Source organism: Cydia amplana, chromosome 11, assembly GCF_948474715.1.
Source record: "Cydia amplana chromosome 11, ilCydAmpl1.1, whole genome shotgun sequence".
NCBI classification, from domain to species: Eukaryota; Metazoa; Arthropoda; class Insecta; order Lepidoptera; family Tortricidae; genus Cydia; species Cydia amplana.
Window position 1 is genome coordinate 15,021,391 of NC_086079.1, and position 15,679 is coordinate 15,037,069.

General features: G+C 38.2%; 1 protein-coding gene across 1 annotated transcript in view; it reads right to left on the reverse strand.

Moving 5' to 3' along the window:
- The window catches only part of LOC134652123 (adenylate cyclase type 2-like), a 215,422-nt gene that overhangs the window by 47,347 nt on the left and 152,396 nt on the right, over positions 1-15,679 (reverse strand). Inside the window, exon 6 of the mRNA XM_063507291.1 lies at positions 7,329-7,541. Coding sequence (XP_063363361.1) covers positions 7,329-7,541 — 213 coding nt within the window. The remainder of the gene's footprint in view (positions 1-7,328; positions 7,542-15,679) is intronic.

Sequence of the window (15,679 nt, forward strand, 5' to 3'; positions counted from 1 at the left end):
CCTTCTATGACAACCGTCAGATACTGGTTTAACGAGTTTAAGCGGGGGAGAACAACCGTCTTTGATGAGGATCGCCCAGGCCGCCCAATTGAGGTGACTACAGACGATATGGTTAAGAAAATTGAAAATATCGTTTTAGCCGACCGCCGAATTGAACTTCGAGAAATCGTTGATGCTGTAAATGTTCCAATCGAGCGGGTACAAAACATATTAGAAGAAAAATTGGGTATGAAGACAGTATCGGCGAGGTGGGTGCCGCGTTTACTCACGGAGGAGCAAAAACGGAACCGACTGACTACTTCGGAGCAGTGTTTGGCCGTGTTCAAACGTAACCCGAAGGAGTTTCTGCGTCGTTTCGTGATCCACGTTTCGTCTACAAACGTGGGTCACCACTACCCCCCGGAAATGAAAGGGCAGTCGAAGCAGTGGATTTTACCGGGTGAACCTGCGCGAAAGATAGCAAAAATCGTTCCATCGGCTGGAAAGGTCATGGCGACCGTTTTTTGGGATTCGCAGGGTATTATACATATTGAGTTCTTAGAAAAGGGGAAAACGATAACAGGGCAGTACTATGCCAATTTATTGGATGAATTTGACGCTGGGTTGAAGGACAAACGACCCCATTTAAAAAATAAAAAAGTACTGTCTCATCACGACAACGCACCAGCTCATTCGTCTAGAGTTGTGATGGCTAAATTAACACAATTACGCTACGCCCTATTGCCTTACCCCCCGTATTCTCCAGATTTGACCCCATGGGATTTATTTTTGTTTCCCAACCTGAAAAAATGGCTCGGTGGTAAGCGATTTGGATCAAATGACGAAGTCATTGCCGCCACAGAGGCCTATTTTAATGACTTTCCGAAATCATACTTTTTGGATGGTTTATTGAAGCTTGAATATAGGTGGAACAAGTGTATAGAGTTAAAAGGAGACTATGAAGAAAAATAAATGCATATAAACAAAAACAACTGATTATTTTTTTCATAAACGGGTACTTATCAAACAGCCCTCGTAGATGTGTGTACTTAGTACTATTATTTATTCTGTGACTTAGGTAAATTTATGTACTGATCTTTATATACTAAGTCACAGAATAAATAATAGTACTAAGTACAGAAGACTCACTCTCTAACAAGACGCGTCTGTTACGATCAGCACAGATATGGCCGCTAGGTGGCGACAGCGCCACGCGCGGCTAATGGCTTTCCCCAAAATTGGAGCCGAACGGATGTACTTTTAGCTACGTAGCAAAGCGACGAAATCGCGGAGTGAGACACGCCTGCCTAAGTGTCAAGTCAAGTAAGTACGTACATATAGTACGTAATTAGGGCGCGTTTATTTATAACGCCATAAAGGTGTTTGTTTAAAAGTAAAAAGTCACTCCGATTCAAAAGACAAGAAAGTTTTTGATTGATAGATCACAAACCGTAGACACTTGATCTGGACTTGGACTCCTAAACTTTACAACTACCACCAGTTTGGCACTGACATAAACGCCATCGAGAACGTAATTTATTTTCTATACCGCGAGATGTATAAAAAGCAAATTATTACGTTTTCGATAGCGTACGAGTATATGTCAGTTTTCACACTGTCAGTGACTCATGGTACGGGCTCTGGACGTGGTTTTTTCACGGTTAGAACGCATTTTAGGCGTTTGGCTCCTTAAGCGAGTTTTACTGTAACTGAAACAATCCGCAATCCTCGCAAATTGAGGTCATTGAATAAGAGCACTAAGTAGTCTAAGTACTAAACTGAATCAATACGAAAGCTTTCAACCCGCCAACGCTTTCTTTCATGCATTGTTTGTTTCTTTCGTTAAAATCTTAACGCTTGACTCGCCAGTTGTTTCAAGTTTGCAACTTGATATTTTATCAACTGCTTTAAGCCAGAGACAATTATATAATGTAGTCTGTTAATCCTTAAACAAAATCTCGTCACCGACCATTTTTGTATACGCGCATTTTTGCATTTTTGTTTTTTGCGCTACTTAAGGCAGAGTTACACCGTTGCCGACCACAATTGATGAACTGAATTCTAATAAATATAATGTAACCCAGCCGTTATTATCCCCTAGAAAATTTCAAATATATTATATACAGGAAATTTAGTAGTTGTAGATTTACTAAAGTCGAACCAAGCTATACCTAGTGTTTATTTTATAGTGACATTAACCCACTTGTTACTTAACTTAGATGGACACTATCACTGACGGCCAGTGAGCACTTACTGATAAAGTATTTACGGTGTAATGTAAGCGGACATTAAGCGCCAAAGAATATGAAAAGGAATGAACCTATAAGTTTGACCTAAGTCTTTATTATTGTGTAGTCTTTGGTTGAACATAATACCTATTATGTTTCGAGTCTTAGACGGGGGTTATTCAATTTGGCAGTGTTCAACGGAGCTTGGATAACAGAATTACGGGTTTATTATACAGTGCATGCGAAGAGAACCGTAACAAAGTATTTTATTAAAAATAACATTATCATTTTGTATATCAGAGCTATTTTGTTGAGATAAATAGGGTTGTTTAGCGTATAATATTTTATCATATTCACATATAAGCATATATACTCGTATATACTTATGTCTAATAACCGAGTTTAATATTGCTACAGCAAAGTAATCTCATTCCATGAAATAACTAACCGCCCGTAAACATCAGTTTACGTTTACGAATACCACTGTATATAATGAAATGTTGTAAAATAACAAAACAAGAAAAACGTTTGAAATAAAGTTTTCTGAACTTCGGAGAAGAACCAGGGTGCCTAGCCAAGGTGACAATAGTTTGCGCTACGATAACGAAACGCTTGGTGTCTTTCTATTACTCTGACGGCTCAGCCACGACATTGAGCGACTTGCGACAGCGGCAGCGATAACCATAGGTTGAATCGAGACACAGCGATCGGACCTTTCGTTCCCACCTACGGTTGTCGCTGCCGCCTTTGCCAGTCACTCAATGTCATGGCCGAGCCGTTACATTTTAGCCCCACAGTGATAATTCGCGTTTTGTTCGCTATGGAGCGTAAACGATTGGCATGTTGGCTACGCAATCTGTACGTACATTTGCGCTAGCGACTGCACCAATATTAGTGCGACCGAGATGCACTGCGATCGAGTTCACGCAGTCGCTAGGGTAAACGTCAAAATGTCAACTCATGGTATAGTCCGTAGATTTGAAGCTGGCCCCTAACGGCTTATCTTTTGTCTATTGTTAGGTAAATCGGCACGTACCACTACTCCCTGCATAATGGCAGGGACTACACACACAAGAACTACGGTTACTGAGTCCCGGCGAGTCGAACGCTATTACTGAACCAGTCTAAAATGTGCATTATCGGGGAGCGCACCAACACTGGTTTGTTGAGCGTTGGACTAGTCCGCGCTCAGGTAGGTATCAATTAGAATGACACGACCCTTTTTTTCGCCGGTAGCGGCACGTGCGGTTTTACTCAACACAACAGACAAAAGGATTAGCCGTTCGGAGCCAGCTACGTACGTAATCTACGGACTATAGCCGTATACTGAACTCATTGCACCTTAAAGTTCCAGCGTAAAATGTCGCGTTAAGCGTGAGAAATCACTTGAAAGTTGGCGCTAGTTCTGAAACCGCTCCTTGTTATGGATAGGTATATATAGCTGTGGTTTCAAGTCTCCCGCTAACTTGCAAACGGGATGTTTAGTTAGAAAAGTGTGGTTTAAGTTTGATAGTTGTTGTTCTGATGGTAGTTAGTTCCGATTTGGTTTATAACGAATGTGAGCAAGTTTACCAAACGTAATTTATTACTACATAGTATAAAACAAAGTCGCTTCCCGCTATCTGTCTGTCTGTCTGTCTGTATGCTTAGATCTTTAAAACTACGCAACGGATTTTGATGCGGTTTTTTTTTTTTAAAGATTATGTATAATTTGTTAACCCGTGCGAAGCCGGGGCGGGTCGCTAGTATTACCTATTATAAAATAATCATCCTAGGCGTCAAATCGCTTCCGATAGGCAATGCCTTTATAAACTAATAGTCTACCATTAGTCCGCCGCAATAAGTATGAATTTCATGTTTTTTTTTATGATATAGGAGGCAAACGAGCAGACGGATCACCTGATGGTAAGCGATTACCGCCGCCCATGGACACCCGCAACACCAGAAGGGTTGCAAGCGCGTTGCCGGCCTTTAAGATGAGAGTACGCTCTTTTCTTGAAGGTTTGAAGGTCGTATCGGTCCGGAAATACCGCAGGCGACAGTTCATTCCACAGTTTGGCTGTGCGAGGCAGGAAGTTTCTGGAGAAACGCACAGTTGAGGACTGCCAACCATCTAAGTGGTGAAGATGGTAATGTTGTCGCGTAGGGCGATGGCGAAAAGAAGCGGCAGGGATTAATCCGAACAATTCCTCGGAGCACTCCCCGTTATACATGCGATAGAAAATGCAGAGCGAGGCTACATCTCTACGCAGCGCCAAGGAGTCAAGCCGTTCCGAAAGACGCTGGCAGTCGACAATTCGAGCCGCTCTTCGTTGGATGCGGTCCAGAGGGAGAAGCTGGTATTGGGGTGCCCCTGCCCATAGATGAGAGCAGTATTCCATGTGTGGGCGAACCTGCGCCTTATAAAGCTGTAGGCGCTAGGCCGGTGTGAAATACTGTCTCGATCTGTTGAGCACACCGAGCTTCTTGGAGGCTAATTTAGCCTTACCCTCTAGATGACCGCGGAACTGGACTTCACTCGAAATGCCGACACCAAGGATTCCGATACTGGCTGCGGCACTTAGGGGAGTGCTTTCAAAACGAGGTGACACGACGAACTCTAACTTTTTTGCGGTAAACGCGCAAACCTGTGTCTTGCTAGGGTTAAAACGGACTAAGTTAAGTCGACCCCATTCAGAGACTTCCTTTAGGGAAGTCTCAATTTCAGACACAAGTTTGTTCCGGTTCTCGATGACGATTTCCCGAGAGATATTGGTGCGGCCGGTGTAAAAGGCATCACCTGTACTATCATCAGCATAACAATGAATGCCGCTGATTTGCAGCATGTCATTGATGTGCAGAAGGAATAGCGTGGGTGATAGCACACAGCCTTGGGGGACACCAGCATTTACAGACATAGGGTCTGAGCATTCACCGTCAACTACGACCTTTATGCTTCTGTCTGCTAGAAAGCTACTGACCCATACACATAATCTCTCGGGAAGCCCATAGGATGGTAGCTTCGAAAGAAGTGCTCTGTGCCAAACGCGATCGAAGGCCTTCGCAATATCCAAGCTAACAGCCAATGCTTCACCCTTTGTCTCGATCGCCTGTGCCCAACGATGTGTCAAGTAGACTAGAAGATCACCAGCCGAGCGTTAATAGTAGAATCAATTTTGGTTAAAAAACAAATGATGGTTAACATTTCTTAACCATTTGGAAAGGCCGTATGATGGTAAGAAGACACAAACCCCCTTATTCATAAAACTTTGCAAGCCTCAATTAGTTATATTGTGTTTTATCTCTTTCTTACAAATAGATAGGTACTTACCCAAGACAAAATGCTAAATTAAGACAAATGATTAATTAACACTTGTAGCCGTGGTTACAGGACTCTCCAGAAGTTTTAATCTTTTTCTAATTGAGACCTGCAAACTTTTTTAACTAAGAGGTTTTGTTTTTTCTTTTACAAATAACGCCATAATAAGGATTCGCTTTGTATACAATACCTACCTAGGTACTTTATTATTACACATTCGTGATTACACAAAAGTATAAAAAGCCACGAGAATTTCATCTTTGTTAGTTTGTTAACCCTTAAATGCATAGTGTTGCCAAATGTCTACAAAGCATTAGACAGCTCACAGTTTAAGGGTTAAACAAATTCTATTTGTTCCTGTATATTATTTCAATAGTAAAACTAATAAATTTTCCGAATTATTACATAAAACGCAGTATTTTAATTTATAAAAATTACATTTGTTTATAGACGAAATGTAGGAAAACTTGGAAAAACCTGGAAGTTGATGATTTTTAGTATGTGATTTTGGGCAGATTTTTCGGGGTTTGTAATTATTTTATATTTACAAACTTTATTATAGGAACATCATAAATAGTGTACCTTTCTGATGGCACTTAAGATTTTTCCTATACCCCTTACTAATAGCTATATATTTCCAAAAATATGATTTAGCCTATGCAAATTTTAACACTGATTTCGCAGTGAAAATCGATGATATATATATTTTTACTATTTTTCCTAGAAACGGCGAACAATTAGGTGGTACATATATTAATTTCGGGCAAAAAGAATAAATCATGCATTTAAGGGTTAACACAGAGCCTTACAATATTAAATTGTATTTCCTTAACAAACGCAGTAATTACAATCTATTACAATCTCAACGGTCTACCTAAACTCGGCACAAACGCACATAATTTTCAGCTAACGTATTTAATTTCGCATTAGCGTTCCCTCGACAGACGTTCATACTATGAGATTATGTTCAGGCATTCGTACTTTTCTCAATCATCAAGTTCTAAAACCAACTTTAATGCAAAGACCCAAAGTTCATTTTCGCGATTGCTGGAAAGCTTTATAATAAAACGCTTAAGTACTTTATTGGTGTTTCCCGACACATTCAAGTTTGAATTGCTTGTTTTCAAGTGTTAAACTAACATTGAATTCGCGATTGAATTTCCAATTCACATTGACTTGCGGACATTTTGAAATTCAAATTGGGAAACTACAACTATTATGCATTTGGAACTAAGGAGAGGTTGAATTGATAATATTACATTAAGTACTAACCTACTTACATCCTAACTAATGTTGTGCTATAATATCATTTTATTATAAGCTATTATATGTAGTTCATCTCCTAATATTAGCGCATTCCCGGTTGCATTACTTGCACCCTAAAGGTCCACAGTCCACTTTTTGGCAGCCGACTTCCAGGATTAGGTGCAGACACAAGTCATTATGAAAGTGACTTTCAACCCATAGAGTATCCCATAAAACTGCCATCGCAATTTTAATTTTAGAACTTTTTTCTCCAGTTTCTTTTGTCCTGAGTAAAGAGTTCCATTCATTCATAATTCTTCTTACGCCTCTCCTTAAATAACGAGACTTTTATCATAATTTTTTTCCGCACATCCTTAAGAACAGACCGAAGTCTTTTTCTAACCCTGTGAAGGCTACTACGGTGAACCTTATCGGTATGCATGAAGGTTGATATTGTGCTGTAGCCGCGCGCGTCGGTTTACAATGTTTACATCTTTGACGGCCAAAGGTTTAACTTACCTATTTAGGAACAGACCGATGTCTTTAAAGTTTTGTCTAATAAGATTTTTGACACTAACCTGAGCAATCTGATCGAACCGTCCAAACAGCTCATTGAGCGTCTTCACCAAGTCGGACGCGCTCAACCGCTCACTCAGCGGCGTGAAGTTGACGATGTCCGCGTACAGGATGCTGACGTTGTTGTGTCTCTGGACGTGCATCTCGTGGAAGCGCGTCTGTTTGGACGCGTCGGCGCAGGCGTCCGCCATCTTGAGCATTATTGAGCGTTTCACCTAGAACAAGACACATTCAATTGCTAGGTAAGTTACAAAAATAAAACAAGCTGTTCAACTAAGTAACTAAATAGATACTCTGAATGTTTCGGCAAATTGTATAGTGAGGAGAAGATATGTAATACATATGCTATAAAATTTTCATATATTTAATGTCCCTGTAAAGTTGCCACGTTTGACGGTAACCTTTTTAACCTTCTTGGCGTGTGTGAGAATGTGAGATATATTTGGCTCAAAAGGTTAATAATTTTCAGAAGGAGGTTTTGTATAACCACACCAATATTCGTTTATAAATATTCAACCCGAAACTTTGTGTACCTAATAAAAATTCACAGAAAACTCAAATTAAAAACCAAACTTTTAATTGGAATTTCCCACTCAACATAATGGAAAGCCACTGTCCAGTTCAATCACGTTTATTTATAAGACAAACTTTTAACATTGAATAGGTACCATAATCAAATCGTTTGATCGTCTGGATTTTTCCTCTGAAATAAAACCTTAATCCGCTTGGAAAGCTCCAATCATAGATTAATCTCCATAGACCCCGCATTATGAAGCATTGACGAAGATTTGCGGTCACCACTTATAAGCGACCTTATTTTTGTATTTTGTAAGTTACCACGCCAGGAGTCTCATCAGCCAGATTCATCCTACATTATTTCACTACGTTACACTGGCCCATGATAGCTTACGAATTTATTATTTGTCATTGACATGCAAATAAGCCCTAAACGTCGACACAATAGAAATGAGCAGTTGCGCCTCCTGGAAGCCGCTTCTGAGTTTTCCAATTTGATATTGATGTGATTTGCACGGCTCTGTATTTTGTGAACAACAATCAGCGTGAAAGATCGTCAAGCTCGTATCAAAACAAAATCAACACCTTAACACATTCATTCAGTGCCAGCGCTTGCTACGCGCTACGAGCGTAGCCGACAACATGGGAAAAACCGTATGTAACGAAAAGTGACTACGGATAGTGCACCCGCCTGGCGGGTTGCTGGCAGTGAATGCGTTAACAAATTGTTAAAAAAGAATCTTCGTCCGATGACCCCGATTTATATGCGACGTCTAACGGGGTAAGTTGTCTGTAAGCCGGCTATAAAAGTTAGGCTTCGCGTGATGAGACTTTTTCAAACTTCTTTTTGCTGTTGACAGTTTGATGTCGGTAGATAATTAAAAATAAAATTCTAGATTGTTTGCGGTTAGTTTTATCTCTGTAGCCTGTTTTATTTTAACTAGGAAGTTCTGGCCATAGGAAATTGTATGGAACGCTCATTTGATTTAGCATAGAAAATGTTTGACGTAGTACTTTATGGTTTAAAAAAAGACTATAGTCACATAAGATCCTCTGGGCCTTTTAAACCTAATGAATTACGCGTCTGATGAGATTTCTGTCTTTCCAATATTTTTAAAAACCTATACAATAGGTACAATAATATAGTGCATGGACAAATTATTAAGAATCTTATGTAAATTTACGCTATTAAGTGAAGTTTTTTTGTTATTTATCTTTTTGAGAATAAAGTTTCTTAAGCCTGATGTTTACCGTGAAAAACGTTTTGCTATTATCTTCCTTCAGGCGCAATTTTAATACAAATCCTAAATAAGTAAAATATATTTTATTTATTAATTATTAAATTATTTATTTCTTCATCATCAGATCCATATATTATCACGCCTTAATCATTTTTGTTGATTTAAGTTACCTTTGACATACATCTTGATTAACGATTTTTTAGTTGAATACTGTTTTAATTTTACATGAAAATGAGCAGACTAGAGGCTATCCGCGGTATTCGGAAAACAAGATCTGTTCTAGAGAAGAGAATTAACGATACGATATGTACTAGATACCAACTAGTTTAGATTTCTACTAGATATCTTTTGCAATTAATTCAATTCGGGCAACCAATGTCACTTTCACGTTAAATTATCGTTTTAAGATCGTTTCAAAATCGTTTTGGGATCTAAAAATACATAAAGAGACGTTTTAAACATTGTGAAAATTATTCAAGAGTATCTCCAGAATCGCAGAAATGTCAAATTTGACAGGTTAGATCTTAAAAATATCGTTGTTGTATCTTGGTGATGTGTAATAGATATCTAGTTCAAAATCCGAATCGGGCCCTAGAGCTAGGAATTTAATTTAATTATAGTTTAATTTTAGATAGTGTGCCTGTGTGTATGTAATGTAGGATTCGGATTTTGTAATAGGCATCTATTAGATATCTTTTAGACATCGCCAAGATACGATAACGATATGTTTAAGATATAACCTGTCAAATTTGACATTTCCGCGATTCTGGAGATACTCTTGAACGATTTCCACAAGATATCACTTAGAGATCTAATTCACATCTAATAGATATCTAACACGATCTATCGTAAAAGTGACATTGGTTGCCCGAATTGCGCTGCAAAAGAGAACTAGTTGAAATCTAAACTATAACGTATCTAGAATGGATCTAGTACATGTCGTCTCTTGTGAATATCTTGAAGTTCGAATACGGCAGTAGCTTGTCGTCCTTTAAAGGTCTAGAATAGTAATGTGGTGATTCATTAGGTAAGCGTGACATTTCTAACTAGGGCTCCTAAGATCACTCATATTCTTAGAAATTATCGTGTTAGCGAAGTATGAGTGTACAGTTTGTCTTCTGGTTTGGAAGACAGGCTAGATGGCTGAAATTCTTATGGTCTTCTTCTCTCTTTTCCTCTTGATTCACTGAGATGAGAAGGGAGAATTCATCCAGTTCGTTCGTGTAAGTACGTATTACCAAGTAGTAGTTCCGTAGCCAAATGGCAAAAAACGGAACCCTTATGGATTCATCATGTCTGTCTGTCTGTCCGTCTGTCCGTCCGTATGTCACAGCCACTTTTTTCCGCAACTATAAGAACTATACTGTTGAAACTTGGTAAGTAGATGTATTCTGTGAACCGCATTAAGATTTTCACACAAAAATAAAAAATAAAAAACCAATAAATTTTGGGGGTTCCCCATACTTAGAACTGAAACTCAAAAATTTTTTTTTCATCAAACCCATACGTGTGGGCATAGATAGCCCACACGTATGGGTTTGATGAAAAAAAAATTAGGATAGGTCTTCAAAAATGATATTGAGGTTTCTAATATCATTTTTTTCTAAACTGAATAGTTTGCGCGAGAGGCACCAAATTGGTAAAATGTGTCCCCCCCCTGTAACTTCTAAAATAAGAGAATGATAAAACTAAAAAAAATATATGATGTACATTACCATGCAAACTTCCACCGAAAATTGGTTTGAACGAGATCTAGTAAGTAGTTTTTTTTTAATACGTCATAATCCCCTAAATACGGAACCCTTCATGGGCGAGTCCGACTCGCACTTGGCCGCTTTTTTCATTCCTTAAAATATGTATTATCTACCCTATTAAATGTTGTAACCTACCCAAAGCCAGTGTGAAGTGTTAGATTAAATCTTAAGCGATAAGACCGCCTCTTGTAACTCTATCTATTCGTCTTTGTTTATGTTTCTGTAGGTACATGAATTGTAAACTGTGTGAGATGTCAATAAATAGTATAGTATTGTGTTGTATTGTAAATATACAATTTGTTTAGTCACGTGATTGGTATAGGTTGGCAGCTAAACTATTAGAACAAACTTTAAAAAAATACGAGGATTGCCAGCCTTAAATCCAATGGAAGTACATTTTGTGATTTCAGAGGATTTTCCTGCCGCGAACGTTCCACAGCCATGTTTGAACTTTAAGATACGTCAAATATTAGATAGATATCTAGTTCAAAATCCGAATCGGGCCCTTGCTAATCTTGAGTGTATGTGGGTCGTTCTCGCATTTCGTGCAAATCGGTGTTTTCGGAAATTTACCAAAAATGTGGTGGCGTTTTCAAATATCTGTTAATGCAAGGTTGTAACATAGGGCCTAAAGTATATGTCTCTCCAATGAACAATTCTAAAAAGATATGTATTTTCTTTATATGTACAATTAACACCCAATTTTTTCATTCATCTCTACATGTAACGCGTGAAGATATAACTTTGACCTACATTTTAACCTTAAGATACTACAAATAGAAAATTCGTTGTTTGTTCAATAAATGACTTATTTAGTTATGTTTTAAATCGTATAATATTAGAAGCTAGAAATAAATAATAAAAACTATACAGCCTTATAAGTGTATGGTTCAAGTAATTTCTTCATTACCGACGCGAGAAATAGATTAGCTATATTTTGCTATATAGCGAGGGTATATAGCGCCTACCGCCGATGCAACACATTGTTCGTCAGTCAGTTGGCCGCGTGATCTCGTAGCGGACGCCCGTGTGCCGCTGTTAGCGAAAATATATACGATCTCTCGGGTCGGGAAGGAGTGTGGTTCTCGTTAGTCTTCATCGCCATCGCGTGATTTATACAGTAAGTAGCAAGTGTACATTATTATAATTATACGTAATGAAGTGTTTTAGTGTCCCCTTTCAGATGGTTTATTCTGCAAAATTAAGGTCTGATGCCAACTGATGTAGGCGACAAAAACTTCCAAAACTTCATTCATATCGGTTTCATTCACTTCTTTTCCTTCTAATTTTACTGGGAAAGGTAATGAATGACTTAAGAAGGTAATGATAATATATTCGAGGCAGTGCATTTAATGGAAAGAGGCTTAGTTATTATAAATATTACGTTGTTATAAACATTTAAAACTGTATATGATAATAGGGGAGCCCAACCGGGGAGCCTTTGTAGTCTAAGATGGTCGACCTTCACCGATATGTCTGACGGATGAAACTTACATATTATGAAAGAAAATATATTCCTGAACATAAATAAATAGGGTTGCTTAAAGAAATATGGTCAAAACTATGTTTAATTATTTTTTGAAAAAAAAAAATTTTTTTCTTCAAATTTCACCGATCTGTCTGACAAACGAAATAAGTTCCAATGGAAAGTATACAACTTGTACAATATAAATCAACTAGGTTGCCTATCTTTTTCCGGTCACTATTATGTGGTTATAGGGTTGCTTGCGAAAATCCGGTCACAAATAAGGTTTGCCAGGCTTTTAAATAAAATAAGAAGGGAAGACTTTTAGCGATAACTCATAAACGGCTTAACTTATCAAGTTCGCTTTAATTTTGTTTGAATGAGTTTATTAAGCACTATTTTTATGATTTTTTTCCATATCTTTTGGATCGATTTTTCAAAAGTTAGAAGGAATAACCGTTTTTTATTCTTTCTAAATTATTATTTCCGAATTGATTGACTTTATCAAAAAATGTTGTTTGCAAACTCCTATTTATTTTTAAAGACCTATCCGACGACACCCCACACTATAGGGTTAAAACGATAAAAAAAAATTACATAGGTACAAAACGCGAATGATTTAAATATATTTTGTCTATGCTAATTTTTGAAAATTTGAAAACTATGTTTTATGTGATATGGTGCGCAGATGATCAAACCGACTTAACAAACACTTGGGGTTAACAATCTCGACTTATAATGATGATAAGTAAATGGTGAATGTACCATCTAGCTTGAACATCATAAGTTGAGATTGTCAACTCCAAGTGTATGTCAAGTCGGTTTGATCATCTCCGCAGTGCTTAAGACACATGTTTTTAATATTGTTGATTTTAATTGGTGTTAATTTTCTTGAAATACAGTTTTTTATATAAATAATAAATAAATAAATAAATAAATATTGGGGGACATCTTACACAGATCAACCTAGCCCCAAACTAAGCAAAGCTTGTACTATGGGTGCTAGGCGACGATATACATACGTATATAGATAAATACATATTTATATACATAGAATATGTTCGATTTCATAAGTTTGTTTCATTACCGTCCACTGATAAAATTACCATCTCGGCCGAATTCATTACCAGCGCGTAGTTCATTACCAGTAGCCTTATTAAATGAAAAGTAATAACGTTACAAAGGTGCCTTTAGCAGAAAAATGTTAATAAATGAATCCACAAATTGACGAAACTCAAAAGTTTACCATTTAAAACAAAAATTACAAATCGAGAGAATCTCACCGATTTGCACGAAATGAGAGAATGACCCTGTGTACCTAGTACTCGTATGAGGTTCTTCAGGGAAGGAACTATATATTACTAAATGCCCTGCAACGCAGTGGCGCTCATAGGTTGTTACAATTAACCATCAAATGCCGTACCATATCTACACATAAAAAAACAAGCAACGGGTTGCACTCCGGGAGTGCCGGCAGAAGTGAAAACTCAATGACATTGTAACAGTTTTTTGATCAGGTCACGTGTCCGTCTTACGAAGCGTCTTACGTCTTACGTCAACATATTTTTTCTTGACTTTTGCAGTTTTAAATTCCTATATTTATTAAACACAATGAACGATGCTATACAAATCTATGCCTTGCTTTGCCTTTAATATTCCTTGAGAACGGATAACTACAGAAATATCTACATTTCACCCGAGCGAAGCCGGGTTTTCATCCAGTATATTTCTTTCGCTATTTTACACAGACGGTCAAGCCATCATCAGTCACAGTCGCAGTCGTGTGAATTAATACACATGTATCCTTATTCCTTATGCAGACCTCGCATCTAAATATAATTATATTATTTGGTCATGGTATTTTGAGTTTTATTCATCAGTACTAGAGTTCACTTTTATTAGCGAGTTCATCAAGATGTAGCTTTATTTGTTTAAAATTCGAGAAATTGTAAAGTTACCTTGCAAACCTCGCATCTAAATATATTTGGTCATGGTATTTTGAGTTTTATTCACCAGTACTAGAGTTCACTTTTATTAGCGATTTCATCAAGATGAAGCTTTATTGAATTATGTCATTGAGTGGTCCTTACGGTCCTTACGCTCTCGAGTTTATAATTTTTTCCCCACCTCAAAAAGTGCCCAGCGCCGCTAAAGAAGTTTTCACTTCAAAAACAATGCAAAACAGATTTGCGTGCTCATGAGGATAACCTTTAAAAAAGCAATTAATCACATTATAACTAGCTAAACATCTGAACGCGAGGCATCGACACGAAACTGATAATAATTAGTTCACCAACCTTGATTTCCTCTATTTAAGAACATAATATGTAATAGGAAACAGGAATTAAAAGTATGTTTCGTAATCAATATGACTAATATTACTATGGTGCTTATACAGGCATCATGCACCCTGGCGAATAAGATATAGTAGTCCCAAATTCAGCACCCCTAGCACATGATTGGCGCGACAGTTTCTCGCGGCGAGATAGACTACTGGTCTTTTTCTAACTTTTTTTCGTTAGCCTGGTTTAGTGTCCCACTGCTGGGCAAAGGCCTCCCCTCCCTTCCTCCACTCAACCCTGTCGTTTGCATTTTCCCGCCAATCCGGATAAAATGCGTCCAAGTCGTCCCGCCATCTCCTCTTTGGTCTGCCTGAACCCCGGCCTACACCATCGATGGTGTTCCGTGGGTCCCACTCGGTAACCATTTTGGCCCACCTTTCAGGGTGCATGCGGCAGACATGTCCCGCCCAGTCCCACTTAAGCTTAGCGGTCTTGGCACCTACATCTACAACTCTTTTTCTAACTATGTTAATAAAACAGAGACGGGTACTCTATCTCGCCGCGAGAAACTGTCGCGCCAATTATGTGCTAGCCCGGCAGTCCTGTCAAGGGCCTATATTTGTGTTCTGGAATGTTTTTTGTGATGCGTGGTTGAGTATGCCCGTCGCTCTTGAAATAAGTCTTGCCCATATTTAGAACAAAATGGTTCCCTACTGTGCCTACTTCTGTTCTCAAAACATTCGGTTAGTCATAAAAACTTTCAATGACGAATTTGCCATAAGATTACGCCGCCAAAGCGCTACCGCATTGATGTGCAGATGAGCATAATGCATACCTATGCATCACTTCAGGCCATGACCTCAGATTCTGACGCATTTAATCTAGCCTTCTCGCCGCAAAACTGCTAAATATTTCCTATCATTAAAAACTACTACATGCCTAACCTAATAGTGATGGTTTCAGAAATCTAAGCGCTACAAACAAGCAAGAAAAATCTTGCCAAGCTTCGACATGCCTGGACCTGTCGTCCTGCCATTGCTACTTACAGCTAAAGTCTGGTCTGGACTGAAATAAAAAAAGATTGTTAAGAAAACA